This window comes from Rhizopus delemar, genomic scaffold, assembly GCF_000149305.1.
Source record: "Rhizopus delemar RA 99-880 supercont3.10 genomic scaffold, whole genome shotgun sequence".
Taxonomy (NCBI): Eukaryota; Fungi; Mucoromycota; class Mucoromycetes; order Mucorales; family Rhizopodaceae; genus Rhizopus; species Rhizopus delemar.
Window position 1 is genome coordinate 1,035,221 of NW_027137836.1, and position 27,877 is coordinate 1,063,097.

Below are 27,877 nucleotides of genomic sequence, written 5' to 3' on the forward strand. Positions count from 1 at the left end.
TACCCCCCCTTTTTTTTTTCTTTACATTATTTGAAATAGTCAAAAGCTCGATAAAAGTAAGTACATTTGATTTTATTAAGAATAAATACGGTATTATGTATACATAGAAAAGAGCAAATCATTGCAGTCCGTGGTTCTTAGAAATGAAAACATTCTAAATTCTAAACCGGTAATCCAAACGATCTGAACCTTCTGCCTTTGTATTTTTAATATAGTCCTCCTTTTGAGATTCCGTTAGACTATTCCATTTCTTGGTACGATATTTGTTTGTCAGCACATAGCGTGTATGTTGGAATAATAAAAGGATAGCTGTACTAAGTGCAATACCAAAGATAGCCCAATTTCCTTTAATGAACCTTGGAGAATCACTCTCCTCTGTTATCATGTAGGAAAAAAAAATTAATAAACGCTGATTATGATATGTTTATAAAACTTACGATATATTTGCGATCCAGGCACACTACATATATTAGCAGCCCCAATAACAGCACCAAGAGCAAGAATACGTTTACCATGAGGAGCTATATTTGAAGCCATCCAAGCAATGTGCATACCATGAAATAAAGGAGCAGCAGCATCAAATAACGCGGCTGCATAAAAGCTCCATCGTCCAGCGTCGTTGGGTAAGATTATCAATGCAAGGTAGCTTGCCATTGACCATAAACAGCTTATAATAGAATGGAGAGCATAGTAGCCTCTCTTATCAGCGCTTCTGGCAATTAATATAGAGACAACAAGATTGATTATATTTGCCGGTACTGTCAACAAGTTGCTAGTCGTAATCGAGAAGCCATATCCTGTGATAAGCTTAGGAAAATACGTTGAAATTGGAGTAGTATGCATAAAACTTGTAAATGTAATTAAGAGATGTGTCCAAAGCTTTGTATCCAAAAGAGCGATTTTAACATCATGCCATGTTATGTTTACATTCTGTTCAGTATTGTACTTGTCCTCTTCTATTATTCTAGTCACCGCGATAGAAGCTTCACGTTCCGTAAACCAGCCGTTCTTACTACGGAGAAGACCTTTTGTTATAGCTGGGCTTGCAGGCAAATAAAATCTAGAGTCAAATATGAGCCTGTACAACTCTTTACTTTGTTTCCTTGTTTGACTTCCTTACATAGCAATGAACCCAATGATATGTGTAACTATACCATCAATAAGGAACAACCACTTCCAACCATAAAGTCCAGCAACACCCTCTAGATTAAAAATGCCAAAGGAAATTAGCCCAGAAAAGGCAGAAGCAAAAGATTGGATGCCCCAAAACCAAGAAAGACGCGTAGCAAGTTCTGAAGCCTTGTACCAAGTAGAGAAGTATAGTAGACAGGAGGGAATAAAGCCGGCTTCAGTAATGGCAATAAAAATACGTATGATAAGATATCCACCATAATTCTACATTTTTCGTTATTACCAAAAATGATTAGTTCATTGATGAATTTTGAATTTGTACTTAAACATACGCGTAGAAATATATGACTCCAGGTTGTTACAGCCCATGAAAACATCAGAAATGGAATCCATTTGTGAGGGCCAATTCGCTTAGCTATCGGATTCGTTATCAACGTAATCACAGTGAACGCTATGGAATAAACAAGCGTTGCCGTATTAACACCCGTGATGTTAAAGCCCAACTCCTCTGGCATATTGTCGGATATAGCATTAGCTATGATAAGTAGAAGATTAGTTTATTGATGTATTGAAAATAATAAACTTACATATATTGGTTCTATCCATATTCATAACAAACGTCATAAGCAGTACAAAAGACATTAACCTGGTATCTATCTTGAAAAGAATTCTTTTTTCTTCTTCTTCCGTCCACTTGAGACCTGGTACATAACCTTTTATGCTGCCTTCATACTCGTCACTTGAATATGTAAATGAATTTGTAGAAGATTTTTCTAGTTTGTCAATATCCTTTATTTGATCTGTTTTCACTTGGGTTTTTTCACTAACAAGTGCTGGAATACTTTTTTCGTCGCTCAATATATTCATGTAAGTATCAACGTAATATTTTTAAAGAAACTTAAAAAACAGAGAGAGAGAGAGAAAGAGAGAGAGGGAAGATCCGGTTTCTTTTTTATAATAATCAAGCATCTTGTAGTTGATGGTTTTTCGATTAAGTTTGAGTACAATATTCACTGAAAAAACCCAAGATTCTACACCATAATTAAAATTGATTGTGCAATTTCTGCCAGTAGAAGGCCATCAGCATGAATTGTTCTTCTTATCTTGCTACACAAATAACAGAGCAAAAGATGCATTCAAAGCCAGAATAGTATTTTCGTGCAATGATAAAATTAGCCAAGCGTCTCGCGCCATTTTTCGACATATTGTCTATAATTTCGATTGTTTTTAGAAATGAGATTTGTGAAACCTGCTTAATAAGAATCTATTTTTTATATTTCTTCATTTAGATTTTTCATCTGTAACAATAACTACACCTGATCTACAAAGTCTGGTTGTGATGCTCGAGTTGCAGGGCTTAATTTCTAAATTTGTGGAAATTATATAATGAATTATCAATGAAAAAAAACTATCGTATATTTTTTGTACAAGCTATATCATATCTGTTAAAAAACGATATACATGACGTTATCTCTCTGAAGAAGATGTAGCAATTATTAAAGAAATATCGTCATAAACAATATGATGATCGCAATGCCAATTACAGTTTTTTTTTCTGTTTTTGATTGGCTAAAGCACGGTTCAAGTTGTTTTTAACTTACTTTAACTTAAAAATATACCATAAATGATCAAATTGTTCATAATCAGTCTTTACGCTATAAAAATTAAGCTCTTCAGCACAATAAAAAACTGCCCAGTGGAACTTAATATCTTATGGTCACTCAACTTTAAACACAAATGAGAGAATAAACTTAAAGGGAGCTTTTTAAGCTTCAAGAACGGTTTATTAGCTTGGATCTTTATTATGCTGCGATAATAACTTGAACACTATGACACATGCATCGTGTAGATATTATCTTTTCCAATTCATCTTTTATCACAAATAACAACTGTTAAAGCTTTTTTGTCAGTAAGGATTAGGTCAGTAGGATGTACTGTCAACAAAACAGAACAAAATGTTGCAGTAGAATACAAAGACAGATGATAATATCAGAGATGCTAGCAAGACTTGGATAGTAAAAATGATATATTTATTGAGATAAAAAGTCGTAAACAATTAATTAAAGAATGGTATATCTATTAAGTTTGTTTGTCCACAAGAATCAAACTCTACTTGGGGTGATGATGGGTTTTTAAATGATTTTTAAGGTCGTGAAGGGATAATAGGTTCATGACTATTAATATTGACAAATACGTGATGCGGAGGTATACATAAATCATTATGCTCAACACGCATAGATAAACCATCACTGTTCTTTATTATTATGATAATACTTTGACATTTATTCATAAACATAAATTGTTTACCATCTTATTATTTCTTCAGGCTTTTATTTTAAGTATCATATTGGTTACCTATTAGTTGCCTAACCTTTTGATTAAATGAATCATTTAAAAAGATATTATTGAGTATTTTCAGCTATTTTTTTTTATCAGTATTGCTAATATATGATTATATGTATTATGCCATAGTATTAGCACCTTTTTGGTTTCTGAAAATATTTATGTTATTGCTGTTTATACATTCATTTTTACACTTGTCAATTAGGTTGTTTAATGTTTCATCAACTGATCCCTTGGGGAAGTAATACAAAAATTGCCGCAGTTTTTTTTCTATAATCCGTTGAAAATCACAGAATCGTTACTGACAAAAAAAAAGGCTTCGAGGAGTTTATTATAACTTTTTTTTTTTCCCAATATCTTTTGATTTCTACAATCTAAAATAATATGGATAACATCAACATTCCAGCAATCGATTTAAAAGACGATCAAGTCCATAACATAGTAGAAAGATATCACGAACTAAAAGAATCTTCTAAAGACGTAAGATGCCGAGAATTTATTTTAGAAGACGACATAAAGTGGACTAGCTGGATTGTAAGAGAAAGTGTTTATAAAAAAAAGCCCGGCAAGCTCCCTGGATTAGCTAGAGGACTCTTTACAAAAAAAACGAATGGAAAACATAGTATTATGGTGAGAGGATATGACAAATTTTTTAACGTTTTTGAAACTGCTGCTACACAGGTAATAATCGATTTTTTATCATACGAAATATATATTCGAAACGCGTTACTAAGTCGACATTGATACCTATAGTGGCCTGCGCTTGAGACAGAAACAACAGGCCCTTATGAAATCACAGCCAAAGAAAATGGGTGTATTATCTTTATTGCTGCTCTATCAAAGGATAAAATAGTGGTTACTTCAAAACATTCTATTCCTGAAGACAAGACAGATATTAAAGCACATGCAGGTGTAGGCTATAATTGGGTCATTAAACATCTGGCTTCTGTTGACAAGAAAGAAAAAGATTTAGCAGAATGGCTGTTTGAAAAGGGAGTAACGCTAGTTGCAGAAGTAAGCCAAGAAAAAAAAGTGTCTATCCAAGGTGTATTAAATATTATTTTTCTTTGCAGTTGTGCGATGATGAATTTGAACAGCACATTCTTCCTTATACAGGCAAACTTCGTGGACTCTATCTTCATGGCATTAACTATAATACCTCTACACTTCAAACCCTTCCTAGTGCCACTGTGCAACGAGTAGCTCTTGCATTTGGATTTCACACAACTAGTTTTGAAACTTTCAGTTCAATTAAAGAGGTCAAACAGTTTGCAGAGGAGATGCAGCGTACTGGCTATTTGAATGGAAGAGAAATTGAAGGAGTTGTAGTTCGCTGTAAAAGAGATGGAAATGATTTTATGTTTAAGATAAAGAATGAGCAGTACCTTCAGTATAGAGAATACCGAGAAATAACAAAGTCACTTTTACACATACACTCAGATGGAACTGTTTCAATTGATCCCACAAAACAAGCAAAATATAGATATGAGAAGACCAAGTTTTATATCGACTGGCTGAAAGAAAAGGTTAAAGAGCACCCTGAATGGTTTAAGGAATACAAAGCAGAAAAAGGCATCATCCAAACACGTCAAGAGTTTGAAGAGTATTGGAAAGAGACTGGATCATCAGCTGCTACTGAAAAATAAAATACAATGCCGGATTTTTCCTTTTTTTTTCTTTTCTTTTTTTTGTTGTTGCCTTGAAAGGCAATATGTATTGATGTTTAGCGGGTTACGCTGCATTTGTCAATGAAAACCTTTTTAAGTTGTTCCTTTTCTATAAATAGAAGTGACCATAATGACCTTCACAATTTATTTCTGAAGCTGTACATTATTTCATATACATTTGCCTACTGCTATTGTAAATGACTTTTATTATACTGGCTGGTTTCAGTAAAAGACAAGGTTTTTGGCATCAATTGCTTTAATGGCTTGCTTCGATATTAAGATGTGACACAATAATTGAAACTTTTTTAGACGATTAGATTCAAAAATGATAAGAAAATATACGATCAGCATTCCATATGTGGAAGCTGTATCTGAACGATGGTTTTCTCTTCAATTCATACTGTTTACAAGCAATCGACTTTGTTTATCGAATATATACTTTTATTATACAAGAAAAATAAAAAAGAAACTGTAATCAGTACGATTCACTAAAGCTCATTCAAAGCATACAATAAGTATTACACTTTGTTTACTTTCAACTTTTGTGTTTTTAGAATAATACAAAACCGTTTCACTTCTGACATTAACTACTTCCGTTTATCAAATTTGTTTTGTTAAATTACTTTGAGTTACATGATCAAACTCATCTTTGATTGAAACCAAAAAGATTGCGTGCTGTATCAAAGAATGCGATTATTTAAACAAGTATAAATACATGTTAAAATAGCTTTTTTATCCCAATCATTCAAATTACAAGTCAATTCAAAAAAGCAATGCTTCTCAAGTATCTTAGCTTCATCTTCTTCTGTGTTATTGGTCTCGTTGCAGCTGCTGACAGAGGCAGCTACATTGTCCCTGGTTTGGGTAAGAGAAAGCAAGCTATCTTAAGAAGTGGTGGTGGTATCTGGGATATTGCAATTGCTATGCTTGAAAACGATCATTTGAGCACTGACTACCCCTATGGTGACAACAAGTCGGGTGACTCTGCTAACTTTGGTATCTTTAAGCAAAACTGGTTCATGCTTCGTACCTCAACATCTCAATTCAAAGGACAACCTGCCTCAAATGCTAACAATGGTGCTGTACTTAATAAAAATCTTAAGGCTGATATCAAGGCAAGACAAGAATCTCAAAACTTCTATGGTACTGACAAGTGGTTCGCTGGTCACAGAAATGGTCAATCTGGTTTAAGCAATCCTTACACTCAAGACATCACCAACTATAAGAATGGCGTTAACTGGATTCACGATCAACTCGCCAAAGACAAAAAGTATTTGACTGATGACACTAGATTCTGGATTTATGTTGTCCCCATTTAAGGTGTAAATGGCACTTTTTTTTCAATTTTGAAATTATATGTACCGTTAAAATTTCCTGTTGAATAAATTTTAGATAATACAAGCTAATATTATACATTAGCTCATTATTAGCTATTCACGAGCGCTTTATAGTTTTATTTATTTCTAAGTTGGCAAACTCTTATAATGTACGTGCATCATTCTTTCGAATTCATTGGCTTCTGAATGTAGGTACAACAAAACTTAAATTATTTTAACTGCAAATGTTAATGAGGTGACACGAGAATAATGACAATGTTAGTATTTACACAGATTAAATATACTGTTTCTTTATTTAATTATAAATTATCTTTGTACATTGGTTTGCTCGTATACGGTCCAAATCCGTACGACCCAATCTTAACCTACGAGAGAAGACTTTATGCAGGGCCTCTGGAAAATCACGTTCAGTAAAATCAATATCGTATATGTCCACATCTGATAATCTAGAGCACTGATATACAATTTCACGAATACTCTTTGCTGGAGTTCCAACAGAATTGCCTATATTGAAAGTTTTGAGACAAGGGAGATGACATGCAACAGCTTTGAATAAGGCATCCGAAATTTGGTCCAAATGGAGGTCCAGATGGCATATATGCGAATGCGTCCTTAAGAAAGGAATCAGGCTTGTATCAATATTGTTGCTTTGATTTGGTGTTGTTATTATGCTAAAGTACTGTAAATGTGGCAAGTATGGCATGCCTGTGTCGTCTACTGTAATACAGCGAAGAAATTCAATTGGGTTACACAGGGTGAAAGATAAATCAAGATGCGTCAGACAAGTCAGTGAGCGTATACAGAAGGCTGTTTCTACTGAGAGCATCCATTTACAGCCCCATAATTTCAAATTTTTTATAGGTAGGTTGATAAAAGCAAGTAAAGCTTTGGAAGTCATATTCTGACAGCTATTAATTGCAAGTCTTGTCAATTGGTAGCATTGATCAAAGAAAACAAATGATTGATCTGATATATTTAGAAAGTTCAATTCGAGGCATTTGAGATGTTTACAGTATTTTGGAATTTGAGCGATACTTTTGTCAGTAAGATAGTTGCCATCAAATATGATCATCTCTTCCAGATTGGGCAAGAAAGATAAAATGTGCAAAAATTGTTTGTCGCTGAAATTGTAATGCAAAGTAATACGTTTAACATTACTTCCTATTGTATGACCAAATAAATTCAAACAATCGATAAAATCACTAATTGTTCTTCCAAAAACATCGGGTGCTTTCCATAGTTCGAGTACCGAGACTGAATAAAATGTCTTATTTACAAATAAACATCGATATTTATCTTTCTTGTCTAAAGAGCAAAGTATTTTCGATAAAACTTCGTATGGTAAGTCGCTTATGGTAGACATTTTTTTCTTGTATAAAAGAGAAGAAAGGTGATCGAGACAAAATCTGATTTTTATTTAGATAAAATTACATACCCTCCCTTCCCCTTCCCCTTCCCCTTCTTTTTTTTTTCTCTACTATTAATCAATAAGTCCAATTGATATAATTCAATCGAATATAAAGGAATAATAAATAAGTATGCAATTCTTTTCTTTTTTAAAAAATTATTAAATGTTGATCAAAATGAAATAAGAAAATAAAGATTATTAGGGTAGTTTGTGAAAAAGTGTAAGTTTTACACTATTACGACAGCTTATGCATATTTGTTTGATATCACACCATTAGGAAAGCATTAAGAAGCATAATATATGAATATTAAGCTTTATAAAAAAGGTAACGCGTATACTACATATAATCTAATAAGCTTATGAGTTCTCAAGCTTGTTTACAAATACAGAAATATCGTCACTTTCTTTGTTTACTTTTATAAGCTGTCATTCATCAAATAATACATTATCAACTTGTTCATCTGGGTATAAAGTACGCGGGAATAGTAATTCAGAGTGTTAATGTATGTTTGTATTAAAATATCTGCTTTCCACATTTTACAGTTGAAATATAAACAAGGAAACACAACATTCGACGAGAAAGGTTCAACATAATTGAAGCAAGAAGTAGGACATGTGTTTGCTGTTCATCAAGCCGTGAACACATATTCAGTATCTTGAAGTATAGCTTAAAATATCAACTTTTCCTTGGAGTCCTTTAAATTATTTGGATCAAAGAAGTATATTTTGATATAATCTTTTTTTATACTTTTATAAAATAGGTGTCATCATTATCACCGTTTTTTCAATGACCTGTTAGTTTGATATCATACAGTTTATATTCGCTCGACCCATTAGTATTAAACACCTGTGCCTATGTCTATTATAAGTTATTGGGACATCATCTTCATCACTGTCTGATAGTTGATGTCCAAACAAATAGCAGTTATGAATTTCAACAAGTGATAGTTTAGAGCATTGGCGAGCAACATCCCGTATACTGTCCTTTGTGAACCCTGTGGGCCTTTTTATCCAAAGGGTTTCCAAGTCAGGGAGATGACAAGCGATAGTTCTAAGTATGCCATCAGTCATTCCATCCACTTCCAAGTGTAACTCGCGTATATGAGGATGTGTTTTTATAAAATTAGTAATGGCTATATTATCTGGTCTGAGCTCTCCTGCAGGCATTACTAAATGAAAACGTTGCAAGTGCGGTAAACATGGCTCGCCTTCAACATCCGTTGTAAAGTAGCGAAACACGTCACTTGGATCATGATTTTCGATGCATAGATCAAGATGGGTTAGTCGGGTAAGCAAGCGTATGCTGATGATAGTCTGAATTTCAGTTCTACATCCATGAGCATTCAAATTCAGTCTTTCAACTAATGAATTGGCAAAAGGCTGCAAAATCCTAAAAGTCGCATCACGACAAAAGCTGAATTCGAGTGCTTTCATTTGATTGCATTTGCCAAGATAGAAAACTGAGTGATACGACAAGTTCACAAACTGCAACTTGAGGCTTTCAAGATGCTTACAATAGCGTGAAATTTGGGTAAGGCTTTTATCTGTAAGCAATCTACCGTTCATTAACGAAAGTTTCTCCAATCTAGGTATTAACGGCAAAATACCTAGGAGCTCTTCATCGCTCATATTGTATACTATAGACATGCATCTAATACTGTTTCCTAATTGATACTTAGTGCTAGTAAGTCTGTAGAGGCAGTGCTCAAACATTTTTCCTGATCGTATTTTGATTTTTTTCCACACTGCATATGCTGAAGCTGCGTAAAAAGTTTTATTCACAAATAGACATTGATAAACATCTCGCTGCTCAAGCAAATTGAATGTTCTTACCAAGAGCTCTTTAGGTAAACTGTTTACAGACGACATTTTATGAAAAAAGAACAAAAAAAAAAAAGAAACAGAAAAAGAAAAATTTAATACACAAGTTTACGAGAAGAGCTACGTAAGCAGCCTTGGTAGTACCAGCCTTTCCTATCAAATGTAAATACAGAGTATAAAAAAGGGGACTGCCAATAACCAAGATCCAAAGTAAAAACATTACTCACTTAACGACTCTTCCTATTTGCCACATTGAATTACGTAATTCCTAGACCATGACTGAGTAGACAAAAAAAACATCCCTATTTAACCGAAATACTTGATTTAAAATAAGAAGCAGTGTATGCCTTTTATATTATTGTACATCGGTCAATAGATGAATTGATTACCAACAAAAAAAGTGGTATATGCTTTATTATCTGGGCATTCTTCGAGAAATTATTTACACAAGAAAAAACAATGAATTTTTTTTCTCAATTTACTAAGCAGTTCGGTAAAAGGTTCATGCAGATCTATGCATAGCATATACTTTTAACTATTCTTAATATTGGTCAAGTGCATGCTTTTAAAATTTTCTTTATTTAATTCTTTACTGCAGACTAGATGTTCTGGCTAAGATCAACGGTTTGTATACACCAGATCATGGCCCTTAATGCTCCTGTGTTGTCAGTTACATCTTTTCTTGTTAAACAGCCTATAACAAGACTATCTATAAATTAACTTAATAGAACTATTTGCTGTATGATTTAAAACGCCTTTCTTAAAGGGGCGGTAAGAGAGTGCACAATAAATAACATTTAAGCAATGAAACATGAATTATTGGTTTTATTTGATTTTTTATTATATTCACGAAGAACAAAGTCTACAATTTACTACCAGCAATTAATTTCCATTTTTGGTTTACGATAGAGAAAGCATTAAGTGGATTGTATGGATCTATTCCTGTCCTTGCTTGAAAACTTTCCTTATCAACCATTTCCGCCTTTCCGTCATGATAGAGCTTAACCAAGTGTATTCCCACTGTACGTACGAGAACGGCCATAACATCTTCAGATAGCCCTTTAGAGACACCACTCATATTTTCAACCAACTCAATCGGTGTCCAGCTTGAACCGTTCTTCATCAAGTCAATTATCTGTCTTTCTTTAGCTAACCGTATCGAGATGTACTGCTCCACTCTTTCAATTGCATTTTCTACAATCTCTCCATGTCCAGGATATAATCTGGCCGGCTTTAGACGGTGAATTCTATATAAGCTTTCAATATACTCTGACAAATCTTCAAAGGCCACTGTACCGTGTCCAAGGACACAATCAGCCGTAAATACTGCATTCTCTTCTGGCAAATAAAATGAGCAGTGATCCTTAGCATGCCCCGGCGTATAAAGGATGTGAAGATGGGTGGTATCATCAATCTGAAAGATTTGATTATCACATAACTTATCAACAGCGATACTGTCTGGGAAAAGACCAAAATGTTTTTGTAATGGGTTTTCGACCAAAAGAGGAAATTTGTGTACCTTGATTTCTCTTTGATTTATTGGAGAAGCCATCAGTTTGTCTAACCCTCCCCAGTGGTCTTTGTGACAGTGACTGATAAAGATATCTGAGATGTATGCCCCCAGCTTGGAAAGAGATTCAGCCAGTAAAGGAATATAACCTGGTTGGCCATCACCACAGTCAATTAATACTTTACGTGGTCCAGAACCTATAAGATATGTATTTGTACCTTTATATATGTTAGCACATTTATCAAATTCAAAAACAGTTCAAATATCAAACCTTGTAAAGTAAATTGACCAGGATTCAGTCCCATCACACGCCATACCCTGTCAGATAATTGACAAAAATCAGGTAAAAAAGGAAGATCATTTCTAGGTTTAGATTCAAAAATAGACATTTTGATGAAAGAATAACAAAAAAGAAGAAAAAAAGAAATTATTTTTTTTTCTGTTTTATTAAAGATATCTAAATGTAGTACAATATGTCAGCGTATTTAAATAAATGTAGAAAAATATTATATCTTTTTGTTTTCAGACATGAATTTTTCTGGTGTTGGTGTCAACGGCAATCCTCGACGACCCTTCAATATGTTACCGATATAGAATTCACCAGCCTTATAACTTGATCTGACCAAGGGTCCACTAGCAACATATTTGAATCCCATTTCCATACCCTTTGTTTCCCAATACTTGAATTTCTCAGGCGTGACGTACTCATGTACTTTCATATGTCTTTTGGTAGGCCTCATGTATTGCCCAAGAGTAACACAGTCGACATCAATGTTCCGAAGTTCCTGAAGTGCGTCCAAGACTTCTTCATCTGTTTCACCACAACCAAGCATGATGGATGTCTTGGTAATCAAGTCAGGTCTTGTTTTTTTGGCGTGGTCAAGCACCTTGAGAGATTGACGGAAACCAGCTCGACGATCACGTACATAAGGTGTTAAAGCTTCCACAGTTTCAATGTTGTGAGCATATACATCTAAACCAGATTTAGCTACCGTTTCTACTCCTTCAAGTGATCCACCAAAGTCACCAGTTAAGCATTCTACTAGAATATGAGGTGCCCTACCCATAATCATGTCAGTTGAGGAAAGGAAAAAAAAAAGCCTACACTAATGCACAACTATCTTACTTTTGTTTGATTTTGCTAATTGTCTCTGCAAAATGACGAGAGCCGCCATCCGCAAGATCATCACGATCCACGCTTGTCAAGACCACATAATCCAATCCCCATCGACTGATTGCTTCTGATGTATGTTCTGGTTCATGCGGATCCAATGGTTTAGGTGCTCTGTTGGTCTTTACAGAACAAAAACGACATCCTCTTGTACATTCATCCCCCATTAACATGATTGTAGCTGTTGCTGTTTGATGTTCTCCTCCTCCCCAACAGTCGCCAATATTTGGACAACGTGCTTCTTCACATACCGTATGAAGTTTCAGTCCACGTAAATCCTTTTTGATTTTACTAAAATTTTTGCCAACTGGGATGTCTGTCTTTAACCATTCTGGTAAACGAGGTTGTTTTCTAGATACACAAAATGCTTAGTTTGTGTTTTTTTTCTTAATTTGAGATTTTTTACAATTTTGTAGTCTTGATTTGTTTGCCTGGAATAACTGTTTCTCTCAACTCTAAAGCTTCCATATGGTTTAATTTTTCAGTTTGACCAGGATTTACAAATTCATCCAAAGAGTTTGCGTCTTGTTGCAGCTTGTCTCGAAGTGCTTGAAGTCGAGAACTTTTGTTTTGGTCACTAAGTGTAGCTTGTGTACGTTGTTGAGACTATAAGGGTATGGGTTAAAAAAGCCGCAATACTGAGTTATAAATATGTGCTCTCATACAGCAACCGTTATTGCTTGCTTAATAAAGCGTTGACTACGGCTGAATTGAATGGTTTTTAAAAGTGACATATTGCTTTTAAAAAGAAAGAGAAAATTGGGAATATTCGGAAAAAACCAGGTTTAATTGACAAGATTTTCGTGACTGATTTTCCACAGCACAAAAAAAAAAGTTGCATAGAATATTATTATGTTATTGAATTTGAGTTTTAATAGTTTGTTCTTTTACAGAATTAAAACATATAAAGCCTAATATAAACACAAAAAGACATATACTGATAGGGTATATGAAGTGTCAGTCTCAGTCATCAAGACATAAACAACATAAGAATAAAAGCGCTTACCTCCGAAAAGTAAAGCAATCATCGATTGCAGCCTAGTTCTGCTTCCTTTTCAGAAGAGAACGGCAATAGTTTTGTTTACAGTGTAGAATTGACTGTTGTTTAGAAAGGCTTAATGAAGCCGGGAGTATAGCCATGTCCATAAATGAAAGAGCAAATAGCGAAAGAAGAGGACCAGAGAGCGAGACAATAGAGTTTTTTTTTCTTCTTTTTACGCATGTTGTTTTTAAACTAAAAGGAAAAAAAAAAAAAACGATGAATAAACAAAGCAAGTCTTCCATTCACTCTTTTTAAATGTCTTTTTTTCTTGGAACACGACGCGTAACCCTGTCTTATTACTTTTTATCTTATCAGGTCAGTTATGATGCAAAAATTGATTGTTCTTTAACATTTGCTTGAAGCAACTTATGCAAAAAGAGGATAAGGTATAAATGTAACTCTCTCATTAAAGTTCAAAACTACGTCTGCCTCTTCTACATGCTTAGCAAAGAAGCAAAGAGATGCCCCTTTTTTTTGTAGCTTTCTAGAAGGAACCTGAAATAAGATTTACCTTCTCAGGGTTTGAACATTTATCACACTTTTTTTTTTAGTTTAATGTTGGACAACAAAAAAGCTTTATGTAGTGTACCTCATATCTCTTTCTATTCTTTAATATGGTCTTCGTATTCTTCTTTCTCAGCCCTTTCTCAATTTCAACGTTAGCATCGTTGATACTGTTGGCACAAGATAAAGTTTTAGATTTTACTTGTAGGCATAAATCATAGTTTATTTTCCCAAAGAAAAACAAAACAAAGTAGAATGATACAAACTAGTAAAATTCGGCTATATCATAATTGGTGAGATAGATCAAAAGGCTATTGTGAAAGAAGATGGCAATATATTTCTAATCAGCTCTTCCTTAGTCTCTTCTAACGATATATAGCCATTTGTATTCATTAAAAATCCGTGACTATACATGAGAAGGAGCGTGTTAAATACCTTAAAGCCATAATTGCACTCGTAAAAACAAAGTCTGGAAAACGCACGATTATATACTTTTACTTCTTCTCAATAAACTAGTTTAAACACTTTGGACCCAACAGCTACTAGTCAAAATGAGTATCCTTTGTTGATGGCTTCGTTGACTTTGTCTTATCTCTTTAAATCATGTCAACCTTTTAGACGTTTGAATCTGTCTTTGGGTAATTACTCTCCACTGTCAAAAGCTCGATTTTGATAAGTCAATATTAGGACCTATTACTATGAGACATGACAGGCGAATACTTTAGTTTTTTAACAAGTATTCTCATTTTTTGAAGCGATAGGATTCATCAATACTTGAAAAAAAATTCGAAAAGGAAATTACTTTATAAAATTTTGTCGAAGGTAAAAAAAAAAAATCATGAGTCTCATTGAGTCCTACGGGACATATACTGCAGTCTACTAAAACCATAATCAATTGAAAAACAAAGAAAACCTAGGCTATGACTCTTGCTTTGATGTCATTCATCCCTCATGCTATCATCAGCCAAGCAGGACTGAGACAGAAAAACTGTGTGTGTGTGTGAGAAAGAGACTTGAATCTTATTTGGCATAAAATGCAACATTTTTCATTTATTAAATCATAATAGAAGTGCAAGAGAGATAGAGAGAGAAATTGGAGATGAGAAGAGATAGAAATATAAACACGCTTATTCTCAGAGAGAGAGAGAGAAAAAGAGAATAAAGTTATTGAGCAACAAATTCAGCAACCAAGTGAACCTCACCATGGCTAGAGAGACCTAACTTGGCAGGAAGCTTGGCCCAAGTATCAACAGCTTGACCCTTGAAGACATTAGTCAAGTCCAGATGACCACTACCAATCTTGTCAGAATCAGTAATATCCTTGTCGATCACCTTGAAATAGAGCTTGTGTTTGGGAGAACCTTTCTCGATGTTGAAGGTGAAGGTTTGGTTCCAGACGGGGTTTTCAGTATTCCTGACAATTTCAGAGCGTTGCTTGTAATCCTCATCTAACCAGAGTTCAACATAGGGATCGGTATGGCCACTAAGATCTTCCCTGTGAAGGTTACGGGCTTCGATGAGGTTAACAGTAAGAACACCACGAGGAGCAGAGTGAGAAGAGAACATGTTTAAAAGATGAGAGTGACTATAATAAAAAGAATAAAGATAAAAAGTAGAAGAGAGAGAGAAAGAGTAAAAAAAAGAAAAGGTACAACACTTGCATGACTTTTGATCTGATTGGCTGAAACGATTCATTTATTTCACACAATTTCATCATGACGTTCTTTCAGGTTACAATGAGGTACTACTCAGAAAAATAATAATAACACACAAGCCTGTATTTACATCATACTTGAGATACCTTGTTTTCTAAAAAAAAAAAAAAAAAAAAAAAAAAAAAAAAAAAAAAGAAGAAAAAAAAAGAAGAAAAAAAAAGAAAGCAATACCGCGTAGACTTTATAAAATATATAAAAAAAAAAAATAATAAAAACCTTGACAATCTGTCAAACTTATCCATAGCAACCGTTACCTGCAGTGGCTTGTGTTTGAAGGTATGGTTATTTGAGGATGACAGCTTCATTTTTTGGGAATCGGTCAGTGAAAAGTAATGATGGCAATGCAAGCTTTGACTAGTCAGTGTCATCTTTCAGAACACGTAATGCATTTTATAGACCTCCCAGGACAGAGATGAGGACTTTGAATGTAAAAGAGACAAAATAGTAAAACAATATGTACCCTGAAAGCTAATTATACTCTTTATATTTGATCATGTCGATTTCATGGCCATATCCCTGAAAGGCGATATGCAACACTTTAAAGGGGGGTCGAGGTTTGAGGAGGAGAGGGTAGCCAACAAGTTCGAGAAAGAGAGCGATAATAAAACTAGTAACTATTGTATTGGTTGAAGCATTTCGATGCGTACGTTATGAATAACTGGTACCTTCTTGGGTAGTAAGGTTTTAATAAAAACTTGAAAATAACCCTATGCAAATAAGAGTAATAATAGTAATAGTAAAAAAACAAAGACAATCTGAAAGCATACCGTCATAATCTATTCCAGTGAAAGCCATCGTTAGACGCTTTCATTCTGGAAATTTCCTCTTTAACTTCAAATCAAATGCTCAATTTTCTTATACATTTTACAAATAATTACGAATTAATTAAAAGTGCGAATATAGTATAAACATGCCTTATTAGAGCACTAGAGGTTCTAGAAGCATTTAAACACAGAAATAGCTAAGTGGTATACACAAAGAAACAGAAGAGCATATAAAAACAATAAAGGACGGTAAGAAAAATAGGATAAAAAAGTGTATTAAGGATGGAAAGGGGAGCAAATGGGGTCCATGTTAAACATTCCAGTGCTATCCTCTTCGTTCGTCAGCTTAAGAATGATTGGACTTATCATTTCGCTTAAGGTTACAGGTCGTTCAGAGCTGTATTTGAATTCTGGCTTTATTCTCTCAAGAGACACAATGTTTCGTATGGATTCTTCTATTACACACTATTTCGACAATGCTGTTGGTGTTTTTCATATGTAATCTTCTATGAGATCGTACGTTACCTTGGTCTATAATATACTTCTTTCACACTTTACAGCCCTCACGCTCCATTTTTCTTTTCAGCACTCGACCTTTTATTACAGTGGTGTCCACTTCATTACGGTATCTCTAGTATTTCTATTGGCAATTCGTTATCCATGACATTCCCGTTCAACATACTACAATTGTATCCAAAATCATTCCACAAGCATCCATACCAAATCATGAACACCCACGATGCATGGCTTAAAGTCTAATAAAAAATAACTTATTTTATAAAAAAAAAGATTAATTGTACCACCATTCATATCACCGTTAATAATAACTTTTTGTCCAGCCAATTTTCATTTCTTGTTAGCACGTTTGACTAAGCTAGCTTTTAAAGTAGCTTTTTTAGGCTAAAATCATGATCGTTCGTTTCGTATTCTGTCACTTTATACTGAAGTTTTTTTATCTTTTCTTCTTCATCAAATCGCGGGCATGTTCCTTGATACCATCAGACACCTCTTCCAACTGGTTGATCTAATTGAGATCCATATCATAGCCATTTTGGATTTTGGTAATACGCTTGGACTTGTTGGTAACCTTATGTGTTAATTCAACTTATGCTATTAGGCAGATCTTTTCATAATTTAATATAAGCACTTGCTCTTCAATTATTAGTCTATTCTTGTAGATGTACATACATATTAATAGTTTTACATTTCCATATACTCACACTATTAATCGTTAATAATGTATAATTGCTATACAATGATTGTCTTTGGTACACAAAAGTAATTCTCGTTTACAAAACACCTAAACGTAGGTCTGCTCTCTCCTCCTTTAAAGTGTTGCATATCGCCTTTCAGGGATATGGCCATGAAATCGACATGATCAAATATAAAGAGTATAATTAGCTTTCAGGGTACATATTGTTTTACTATTTTGTCTCTTTTACATTCAAAGTCCTCATCTCTGTCCTGGGAGGTCTATAAAATGCATTACGTGTTCTGAAAGATGACACTGACTAGTCAAAGCTTGCATTGCCATCATTACTTTTCACTGACCGATTCCCAAAAAATGAAGCTGTCATCCTCAAATAACCATACCTTCAAACACAAGCCACTGCAGGTAACGGTTGCTATGGATAAGTTTGACAGATTGTCAAGGTTTTTATTATTTTTTTTTTTTATATATTTTATAAAGTCTACGCGGTATTGCTTTCTTTTTTTTTTCTTCTTTTTTTTTCTTCTTTTTTTTTTTTTTTTTTTTTTTTTTTTTTTTTTAAAAAACAAGGTATCTCAAGTATGATGTAAATACAGGCTTGTGTGTTATTATTATTTTTCTGAGTAGTACCTCATTGTAACCTGAAAGAACGTCATGATGAAATTGTGTGAAATAAATGAATCGTTTCAGCCAATCAGATCAAAAGTCATGCAAGTGTTGTACCTTTTCTTTTTTTTCTTTTTTTTTTTTTTTTTAAAAAAAAAAACATATAAAAAGGTACTCTTTTCCCTCTCTCTCTTCAACTTTTTATCTTTATTCTTTTTATTATAGTCACTCTCATCTTTTAAACATGTTCTCTTCTCACTCTGCTCCTCGTGGTGTTCTTACTGTTAACCTCATCGAAGCCCGTAACCTTCACAGGGAAGACCTTGGTGGCCATAACGATCCCTATGTTGAACTCTGGTTAGATGAAGATTACAAGCAACGCTCTGAACTTGTCAAGAACACTGAAAACCCCGTCTGGAACCAAACCTTCACCTTCAACATCGATGAAGGTTCTCCCAAACACAAGCTTTACTTCAAGGTGATCGACAAGGATATTGCTGATTCTGACAAGATTGGTAGTGGTCATCTGGACTTGACTGATGTCTTCAAGGGTCAAGCTGTTGATACTTGGGCCAAGCTTCCTGCCAAGTTGGGTCTCTCTAGCCATGGTGAGGTTCACTTGGTTGCTGAATTTGTTGCTCAATAACTTTATTCTCTTTTTCTCTCTCTCTCTGAGAATAAGCGTGTTCATATACCTATCTCTCTCTATCCCTCTTGCACTTTTATTATGATTTAATAAATGAAAAATGTTGCATTTTGTACCAAATAAGATTCAAGTCTCTCTCTCTCTTTTTCTCTGACAGTCTTTCTGTCTCTTTCTCTTTTTCTCACAATCTTTCTGCCTCAGTCCTTCTTGGCTGATGATAGCATGAGGGATGAATGACATCAAAGCAAGAGTCATAGCCTAGGTTTTCTTTTATTTTTCAATTGGTTATGGCTTTAGTAGACTGCAATGCATGAAAAAATCAAAAATGATGAAATGTCATGAAAAGATGTCATTTTTGTGAATAAGACCGAATACGTTACACCAAAGAACTAAATGAGACAGCTACGAGAGCTACTCTACTCCTTTGCAGAATACATCAAAAGAATCTGTTTCAACAAAAAAAAACGATGAGACAATCATCAGACATCACTCTTTTATTCTCTACATTCAATGGTTTCTTTCAGTGTACGTCTAAAGACAGCACTTGAATAAAATCCTCAGGCAAAAAAAAAGTTACAGCAGAGAGAATAGAATACTGATATTGACTGAATGACTTAATAAGAATTTATGTTGCATTGATCAAGAGTATGCCCATCCCAATGGAATCCACCGTTCCTTTTTTTTTTAAAAAAAATAAGCGCGTCAAGAGAATGTGGACTTGTTTGCATTACAGAAATACATGAAGCTTCCTTTTTTTTGTTTCAAAAAGTACAATCTCTTTATTGGCTGAAAATTGGATATTCCCGGAAAGTCCCTTTTTGTATGGATTTCATTTGGTGGAATCAGAGGAAACAGAAAGTTTTTTTTTTTTCCGATTTTGGACATGTCACCGTGTTTGTTCTGGATGAACACGGTCAGGTTGAATGGATGTCCTATTCTAAAAGGACCGTGTGTGTTCTTCAAAAAGAATTCGTTAAAGAATAAGCTTTGGAAATAGAAAAGAGAATTGTCTGGTTATTGTCTGTCGTAGTCTTGTTAAAAGTAATTTAGTCGGAATACACTTTTTTGTTACCATCACTGCAGTCCATCTAAAAGTACACTGATTCAAAGAGAGAAACAACCTTTCCACTTTTCCTTCAATTTCGCAGTGTGGCTTGATGTGCAACCAAGAATTGATTGACCCTAAATGAGGTGCATCATCCACTCTTATTCCCCTCCAATCAATCAGGCCCTTGCATGATCGGGTTCTTGTTCCGTAAATTCTAAATGGCTTTCCGTTATGGCCAATCGATGTCAGCTATGTCAAACATGAACTCTTTTCTCCTTTGTTTTAGAGAATGTTACAGCCATGGAAGATGAATCCAGTTCACGTTTGAAACCTAATCTTTCTCACCCGTTTTTTATTTTATTTTTAAATCCCAGTGCTTAAATTAATTTCTATGCCCTAAAAAAAAAAAGAGGTGTCTGAGAAAATAAAGGGTGAATGACTTTATTATATTATTATCTGATCAACCCACGATTCTTTAAATAAGCATATGTTGTGAAATGACAGGCACTTTAAAACCATTGTTACACTTACTTTTTTTGCGCTCGTGCTTTGTGGTTTTTGATTGGAAAAAAAGAATGAGTTGAATAAAAAAAAAGAGAGAGAGAGAAAAAGAAGTGGTCTGAAGGATGGCAGCCATGGACCGTGCTTCTTCTCACGGATGACTTTTATAAAACACACTTTTTTTTTTTTTTTTTTTTTTTTGAAAGAGTGAAAGGAGTGGTGGTTGGATATGAAATATAAAGAGTTTAATGAGTGCACATGAATTTAATAATAAAAAGGTCTGGTGATGTATCCGAAAACAAGGTGAATTGAGAGCTGTGAGGAACAGTCGAATGATGTTTGTGATCTTTGCTTTATCGAAAAACGCACATTTGTTCATCCATCATTGGCTGCTGTGACCCATAAGCGAGTAAACAATAAAAAAAAAGATGGAATGTATGGTCTTTGCACGTTTTAAACAAATCCAATAGCGTAACACAATTTAATTCAGTAAAGCTAATAAAAGTTCACTTTTTTTTATCGTTCTAGAATGATTCAACTAATTATAGCACCCTCTCTCCTCTTACGTTCTCCATTTCACTCGTGCACCTTTTTACCACTCAAAAAAAGCATTACGACAGCATTCAACCAACTCCGAATAAAATAGGCGTGCTTTTCGTCATGAGCCCATACGTAATGAACAAATGAAGAAGGTTGATTCGATGCACGTTTTTTCATTTCACAATTTACATTTTATTTCCTTTATTGGCTCAAGTCAAAGAGAAAGAAAGCGAGTGCCTGAATTGGGACAAGAAGTGAGGTATGGATTGAAAGAGGACTTACATCATAATCGGTTATTGAATGAAATGACGCAAAAAAGACTTGAATCGATGTGATCCAATCAATAGATGCTTATGAAAAAAAAAAAAAAAAATAGGAGAAAGATGTTCTGGAAAACAGTGACACACATTGGTTAGTACACAAAAAGCTGGGGTCAATAAAATGGTAATAATTTAGATCGACTGCATAATTTTCGATATCCGAAAATATATAAAAAGGGAGGGACACCTGTTCTCCTTCAATCTCTTTCAGAACCCTTCTCGAGTGCTCTTTCTAGCATTTTACACTCAACTTTTTATATACGCATTGATAAACCAAAAGAAGAAGAAAAATGATGTGTGATACTAATTGGTGTACTTTCTGTGATAATGCCATCAGTCCTTATTCTGTAAGTTGTTATTGTTGTTGTGTGATAAAAAAAGTAACCAAGTCAAAAATAGGATTCGCTTTATTGTTCAGAAGAATGCTTAAGACAAGATGCCTTACTTCATCATCCTATGCTTGGATATGATTATGCTGATCTTCGAGGATTTCCTCATGTGGGAACAACGGATATCTGCTCCAAAAGAAAATCTTCTACTCAATCACTCACCTCTTCCATTTTCAATCCACTTCACAAACCTTCAACTCCTCCTTTCTCATCTCCTTCCTTATCCTCTTCTTTATCATCCAATTCTTCTCATGAAGATCATCACCATGAACCTTTCACAACTCACTTTTATCAACCAAAGCCTCGTCGTGCTTCTCCAATTCATTTTATGGAACAACTCAATCAAGCTATGCTTCATTCTTAACCCTTTCCTTACTTTTCTCACTTTTTGTATATACAACATGTTCATCTCTTTTTAAGCTTTTATATGTTTTTATTTTTTATTTTAACCGCGCGCATCCAATATACATAAGAAATGCCCCTCCCCTTTTTATATATCACATCATTTGTAAAGAAGAAGAAACGTTTTCAATAAAAAAAAAACAATTTATTAATACCCCCCCCCTTCACAGCATGATTTTTAATAAACTAATTAAAATCAATAAAAACACGTTTTTCTGTCGAATTTCATATAAAAAGGTAAAACAGATCTTTTTGAAATCACTTTTTAATTCTTGATAAAAGTCATCCTTCATTCCCGACAGATGCTTTCAGAAAGAAAGAAAAAAAAATTTGTCGAGCCAAGAAAACATTGTATTTTACTCTTAATTACTTTTATTTCCCCGTCAATCCAGACCTCTTGCTTTTCTCTCTTTTTTTTTTTCCTTTCCTATCATGACATGCCACTGTCAATCATGGACGTCTTTTTTTATTTGAATCATAAAAATAACTAAGCCAAAAACACTATGCTTTCAAGTGACCCTCGGCAAAGAGTGTCATTTATAAATAACCATTCTTTTTTTCCCTCCGCTATTAAATAAATGTGTAACAGGCTACTGAGCAGTAAAACAAAAATATACAAGATGAATTGCCTGTTTTGTTTAAATAGGCCTCGAGTCCGTTCATATAAAAATATACAAGATACCTCTTTTTTTTCATTCTTTTTTTTCTTTTTCACTTTTTTATATAAACATGGTTTCATTCAAAACACTTGTTGCTGCTGCTTTGGCTGCCACCATCGCAGACGCTGCCATCGCTCCTTCTTATCCTCAACCGGGAACGATTCAAGTGGAAGGACAGAGTTATGACATTACTTGGAGTATGAAAAATGATGAATGCATTCTTTTTTTTTTTCTTACCCTGTTTTCCCCCCCTAGCTTTTGATGGAAAGGATGCCAATCAAACCTATCAAATCGGTACAGTGACCCTTAGGGGATTGTAGACAACAGATTCACTCACATTTCATTGATTAGACTTCATGACCGGCAGCAACACCCAACAGACCGTCCTGAAAACGATCGCCACCGTAAGATGAACGGCCCCGATCAGACAAGACCCTACTGACCCGATCTCTCTCTTAGGACGTACCTGCGAATCGCTTAAAGTATCCTTTTGTTGCTCCTGCCGTCGATCCTTATTCGGCCATCTATTTCTTCATGTTCACCGGTAGTGAAACGATCGGCCGATGCTTTCAGAGAAACTAACATTTGCCTAGGTTCTAATGGTGACCAGGAATGGACCACTCGCTTTGGTATTGTTCCTAATGCGAACACGAACCTCACTACCGAACCTCAATCCACTCAACCGGACGGTCAGGCTATTCCTTGGGGTAATGGCACACTGGCTTCCAACAGCACGACCAACTCGACCGCTGCCGTGTCTTCTTCCTCGGCTGATATCGTGGCTGCCGCTGTCTCTACTCCTTCCGAAACCGTGATTCCTGTGGTTCAAGCCTTGGCTGAAACAAGTTCGGGCTCGGTCGTCAAGCCCATGCTTTCTTTGGTCGCTGCTGCTGCTGTCGCTGGTTCCATGTGGATGTAAAGCCAGAAATGAATTAGAGATGATGATTAAAACAAACTATTTTTGTATTGTATTGTAAACCTGAAAAGTGTGTGTGTGATACCTTTGCATGATGGATTCATTCTAGACTTATCTGTCTTTTGTCACGAGTTTTGTTTTTTTTTTTTCATATTTGAGAGCTTTAGGAAATGACATTGAATAGACATCCATTGAATGCGCTCATCACTCTACTTTAAAGCAGCGATCAGTGGGTCACTCTTTTTAATACAATAAAATAAATAAAGGCAGTTTTTATTATTAGAATAATAGTAATCTTAGTCTATGAATAATGGATGCAGTAAAGAATGAGGGATGTGTGGATGGTGGATAAAAATAGCTTGTTGTTCTTTAGGCGCCTGTATTGGTTGGGTCAATACCATGGAGAGGACTGTATTTGGTGCCCATAGGATCATAATAGTGGCCAACGACATCAGGTGTAGTACCACATCGCATTGGATCACGACTGAAACCATTCATGATCGAACCAGGACGAGAGGTCGGTCGAGAATCAGCACTGTAGATGGATTCCGTAGGTTGTTCTTCGTCTTTGGGAATAAATGACTTTTTGATAAACTTTGAGAGTTGACTGGTAAGACCCATGATGGAATAGAATGAATTGTCCTAAAAAGAAAAAAAAAAAAAAAATAGAGTTCTTTTTATAGTCCCTTCTTGCCCACCGAAGAATTCCGTTGTTTGGTCCTTGAGTGGATTTCATTGGTCAAAACGTATATCCGGTTACCAAACATAGATCCTCCAAATCGTTTATCCTTTCGGTGTTGGGTTGGTTGGATCACGAAATACATGTGATAGCAAACAATAAGATGCTTCTTTACGACTCCTACACGAATGAATCCAATGCCTATTTTATACAAACTCATCTCTTTTCTAAATCAAGCAAATCACCTTTTTGCAGTTTACCAAACAAAGATCAAACACACCTCTTTCGTAACCAGATCTCGTGAAATGAAAGATCTTTTTGTTTTCATCCAAAGCTTTGGATAAACGTTATTTTATTCTCAGATTTTTTTCTTTTTTTCTATAAATGATTGGATCACCGTGCTTTCTTTTCAAATCATCTCATCATGACTGTTTGCTACAGTATGATTTGACAGGCAAAGTAAACAGGATAATGTGATAGTAAAGGATAGATGCTTATAAAGGTTGATGTTGGATACTATAGAATCATTGACTGTCATCAGACTATAGAAAGAAAAAAAAACATAAAAACTGTTTTCTATGCTTCTTCTCTTTATCCAGTGGCTGATGAAATCAAGTTTTCAGGTCATTGGCTATTGGAAACAGCCTTTTGATCTCTCTTTTTTTTTTTTTTTTTTTTTTTTTTTTTTTTTTTTTTTTTTTTTTTTTTTTTCTTTTACATTGTTACAACTCTTCCTTTTCTATTGACAAATAGAAAGTGGTTCTTTAGAGAATGGGATTCATAAAGTAGAGATCAGCCCTCTGAGAGCGAACTTTCAAATCATACAACCTGAATTTGGATCAAAACCGTTTGGTAGACTTCACAAGCCAAATCGATGATCCCTTTGTGTGATATGCACAGACAATGAACAAGAAATAAACTTGAATTCCCCCCCCCTTTTTTTTCAGCTGTGGCCTCTATAGAAAGCGTAGACTACAGCTCTTGGATCTCTCTCACTCTCTCTCACATCTCTTTTGAGTTGAATGCGCTGCTTGTCAACCATTCGATCGTTTGGTTAACCCATCCAGGTGATCACAAGGCAAGATGATCTTTAGAAAATGAGATCCTTGTCAGTCTTTTGTCCTGCTTAAACATGGACCTTGAGAACAACTTTTTTTTTGTAAAAAAAAAAGGAGGGAGGGACTGCATTGATGATGCCGTGTCCTGAGTTTGTCTCATGCCCTTCTGTTTGGTGACAGGGCCCTTGGGTAGCAAAGGAGAGAGAGAGAGAGAGAGAGAGAGAGAGAGAGAGAAAATGTTGCTCAAGAACAAACTATGAGGAATGTGAGAATAAATAATACTTGATTCGCTTGGTGCTTGTCTGCAGAGATTGTTTACAATGCTCAAATGCACCTTGTTGTGCGTTGCTTTTGAATGGGTCTCGGAAAACTGTGGATGTGAGGCAGGGTGAACGCGCTGATGACACAAGATATCCTATCGCTCGGTTTATTCTCAAGCCCTTCAGTCGTTTTTAGTCCAAAAAGTTTGGATTGCATGTGCTTTTTATTTTTTTTTTAAAAAAAAACTTGTCAACATCTTCTCTCACCGAGCCAAGATGATGCTGAAGCGTTCAATTCAAAGATCGTAGCCCTCTTGTTTAATTCAGAGCCGGACAAAGGCTGTCGTTGGAAAATGAAGGGTTTGTAAGCAACATGTCCAGTGTTGAATTTTATGATGACAGGACACTATGTCTGGTCTCCTTGGATACACTCTGTGAAAAGTGCCTTATTATTTTCAAACAAGGTTTTGTTAAAATCCTCGACTCTCCTCTTGTAAAGAAATAGATAAAGAAGAATAAAGGAATTGAGTCAAATTGTGTGTACGCATTTATTGATATTATCGTCTTTTTCTGTCACTTTACATTTATTTTCAGAGCCTTAAGGATCAGCCTCTTTCTTTTTTTTTACGATTGGATTGATATAGACAGGAGAAGAGGTAACAGTAGCAAGTGCTGTTATTATTACGAATAGATGAGTCACCACAAAAGATGCTTCATGACTTGAGCAGATACTCTTTGCTTCGGCATGAAAAAACCCTGCTTCTGATAACAGATAGAGAGTATGATACACAGTGAATAACAGATTTCGACCCTTCATAAAATCAGGTATTGAATGTCAAAAACCTTTGCCTTTTCAATGTTTTTGGGTTACAAAGAAACATCATTAGCACTTTCTGTCTAAAATGAATCTTTTTAAACAATAGCAAAAGAGAGGGTGCATAACAAGTGATTGAAAATGGTTTAACTGTACTAATGAGAGCCTATAGTCAATAATTCGTCTATTGTCTTGTAGGAAATAACAGATCAATAAAATTCTTCATTTACAATAAAGTTGATGTCCAACCGTGCTGGATTCGATTCAAAATCTGGCGAGGCTAGCTGTTAATTATAAAGGTTAATTTTTCCTCCGTTAGGGTGACAAGGATTGAGGATTCAATGTGGGACGAAGATTTACAAGTTTATTTATCTGGAATTTACAAGTTGAAATTCTATTCATTTACCCGCCCAAACATCACAGGTACATGTAAAAACATCAGTTTATGGGAAAAATGTGAAAATCATCCCACTTTTGAAGTGCACAAAAAAACGATATTGTGGCTTGGTAACTTGTCCCTATTCTACCAAATTCCTCCTATTTGCTCTCTTCTAAACTGAACATGGAACAAAACATGGGTCTTTTTTTTAAGGCACTATTTTCATAAAGGCCAAATAAATCAAATGAAAATAGAGAATACATTTGATTGGCTGGCATTCCAAACTTCCCTCAACCAACTTGATTTCTTTTTTCTTTTCCTTTTCAGGTCCAGCCCGTGCACGGGGAGAAAGAGCTCAGAGTGTCCCTTTGAAAATTGTCTCGTGTTTTTCGTTATCAGCAAATCACTTTGAATTTGTCTCTCTGGACCCTGTCGCTTGGTATCTGTGCTGTCTGAATCTGCACATCATTGTTTTATAGAATAAAAGGCAGGTAAAACGTTAAGTTCAGTGTGTTTATCGTAGTACACACCATGCGTATTATGCACTTTTTTTTTGACACTTTGATTAAAAGCAACATAGAATGATAAAGAACTGTATATTGACTTGGATAATATATTCTACATATTTCATATTTCTTTTTATTTTCAAATGAGGGTACATCGAATGTCTATACCACCAAAGATCTTGTTGATTACAGAAATGAGGTCATCGGAGTATGAACATAGTATCTTCTTGAGCTCTAAAAAGAGGACTGATATCATGCTCAGACCATTCATAATTGCGTAGTTTCTTAGTATCTGCAGTATGGCTTAAGATATACAGAAAACAGATATCGATTGTGGGTTATAAAGTACTTATCACTGGTGAATATAGCATAAAACATATTTAAAATCCGATCCTTTCGGGCACAGTCGTAGTACGTTATGAGACATTGATGTAAGCAGATATGACATAAAAAAACCAAAAAAAAGGACTATAAAAGAACCTCACTATTTTTGGCATCCATCAAGAAACTTATACTTTTTTTTTTTTCTCA

At 34.8% G+C, this 27,877-nt stretch overlaps 12 protein-coding genes across 12 annotated transcripts; 6 read left to right on the forward strand and 6 right to left on the reverse strand.

Moving 5' to 3' along the window:
* Positions 1-154: 154 nt before the first annotated feature.
* RO3G_12353 (uncharacterized protein) lies at positions 155-1,743 on the reverse strand (the record flags this gene model as incomplete). Its single annotated transcript, XM_067666937.1, has 5 exons — positions 155-375; positions 438-1,060; positions 1,121-1,395; positions 1,494-1,666; positions 1,719-1,743. 5 exons carry the CDS (start codon positions 1,741-1,743, stop codon positions 155-157), a joined length of 1,317 nt encoding a protein of 438 aa, XP_067523038.1.
* Positions 1,744-3,858: 2,115 nt separating this feature from the next.
* RO3G_12354 (uncharacterized protein) lies at positions 3,859-5,120 on the forward strand (the record flags this gene model as incomplete). The annotated part of the gene is made up of 4 exons (XM_067666938.1): positions 3,859-4,155; positions 4,228-4,488; positions 4,548-4,809; positions 4,915-5,120. The coding sequence occupies 4 exons, from the start codon at positions 3,859-3,861 to the stop codon at positions 5,118-5,120; spliced, it is 1,026 nt and encodes a 341-aa protein (XP_067523039.1).
* Positions 5,121-5,914: 794 nt separating this feature from the next.
* Positions 5,915-6,460, forward strand: RO3G_12355 (uncharacterized protein; the record flags this gene model as incomplete). Its single annotated transcript, XM_067666939.1, has 1 exon — positions 5,915-6,460. One exon carries the CDS (start codon positions 5,915-5,917, stop codon positions 6,458-6,460), a length of 546 nt encoding a protein of 181 aa, XP_067523040.1.
* Positions 6,461-9,550: 3,090 nt separating this feature from the next.
* RO3G_12356 (uncharacterized protein) lies at positions 9,551-9,755 on the reverse strand (the record flags this gene model as incomplete). Its single annotated transcript, XM_067666940.1, has 2 exons — positions 9,551-9,646; positions 9,720-9,755. 2 exons carry the CDS (start codon positions 9,753-9,755, stop codon positions 9,551-9,553), a joined length of 132 nt encoding a protein of 43 aa, XP_067523041.1.
* A 551-nt stretch (positions 9,756-10,306) lies between these two features.
* RO3G_12357 (uncharacterized protein) lies at positions 10,307-11,259 on the reverse strand (the record flags this gene model as incomplete). The annotated part of the gene is made up of 2 exons (XM_067666941.1): positions 10,307-10,401; positions 10,581-11,259. The coding sequence occupies 2 exons, from the start codon at positions 11,257-11,259 to the stop codon at positions 10,307-10,309; spliced, it is 774 nt and encodes a 257-aa protein (XP_067523042.1).
* Positions 11,260-11,723: 464 nt separating this feature from the next.
* On the reverse strand, positions 11,724-13,122 carry RO3G_12358 (uncharacterized protein; the record flags this gene model as incomplete). Its single annotated transcript, XM_067666942.1, has 4 exons — positions 11,724-12,276; positions 12,344-12,739; positions 12,795-12,994; positions 13,054-13,122. 4 exons carry the CDS (start codon positions 13,120-13,122, stop codon positions 11,724-11,726), a joined length of 1,218 nt encoding a protein of 405 aa, XP_067523043.1.
* Positions 13,123-15,098: 1,976 nt separating this feature from the next.
* On the reverse strand, positions 15,099-15,500 carry RO3G_12359 (uncharacterized protein; the record flags this gene model as incomplete). The annotated part of the gene is made up of 1 exon (XM_067666943.1): positions 15,099-15,500. One exon carries the CDS (start codon positions 15,498-15,500, stop codon positions 15,099-15,101), a length of 402 nt encoding a protein of 133 aa, XP_067523044.1.
* Positions 15,501-16,765: 1,265 nt separating this feature from the next.
* Positions 16,766-17,172, forward strand: RO3G_12360 (uncharacterized protein; the record flags this gene model as incomplete). Its single annotated transcript, XM_067666944.1, has 2 exons — positions 16,766-16,911; positions 16,974-17,172. 2 exons carry the CDS (start codon positions 16,766-16,768, stop codon positions 17,170-17,172), a joined length of 345 nt encoding a protein of 114 aa, XP_067523045.1.
* A 1,301-nt stretch (positions 17,173-18,473) lies between these two features.
* RO3G_12361 (uncharacterized protein) lies at positions 18,474-18,875 on the forward strand (the record flags this gene model as incomplete). The annotated part of the gene is made up of 1 exon (XM_067666945.1): positions 18,474-18,875. One exon carries the CDS (start codon positions 18,474-18,476, stop codon positions 18,873-18,875), a length of 402 nt encoding a protein of 133 aa, XP_067523046.1.
* Positions 18,876-21,574: 2,699 nt separating this feature from the next.
* On the forward strand, positions 21,575-22,037 carry RO3G_12362 (uncharacterized protein; the record flags this gene model as incomplete). Its single annotated transcript, XM_067666946.1, has 2 exons — positions 21,575-21,631; positions 21,684-22,037. The coding sequence occupies 2 exons, from the start codon at positions 21,575-21,577 to the stop codon at positions 22,035-22,037; spliced, it is 411 nt and encodes a 136-aa protein (XP_067523047.1).
* A 767-nt stretch (positions 22,038-22,804) lies between these two features.
* On the forward strand, positions 22,805-23,653 carry RO3G_12363 (uncharacterized protein; the record flags this gene model as incomplete). The annotated part of the gene is made up of 4 exons (XM_067666947.1): positions 22,805-22,931; positions 23,086-23,138; positions 23,194-23,278; positions 23,328-23,653. The coding sequence occupies 4 exons, from the start codon at positions 22,805-22,807 to the stop codon at positions 23,651-23,653; spliced, it is 591 nt and encodes a 196-aa protein (XP_067523048.1).
* A 366-nt stretch (positions 23,654-24,019) lies between these two features.
* On the reverse strand, positions 24,020-24,271 carry RO3G_12364 (uncharacterized protein; the record flags this gene model as incomplete). The annotated part of the gene is made up of 1 exon (XM_067666948.1): positions 24,020-24,271. The coding sequence occupies one exon, from the start codon at positions 24,269-24,271 to the stop codon at positions 24,020-24,022; it is 252 nt and encodes an 83-aa protein (XP_067523049.1).
* Between the last annotated feature and the right edge of the window lie 3,606 nt (positions 24,272-27,877).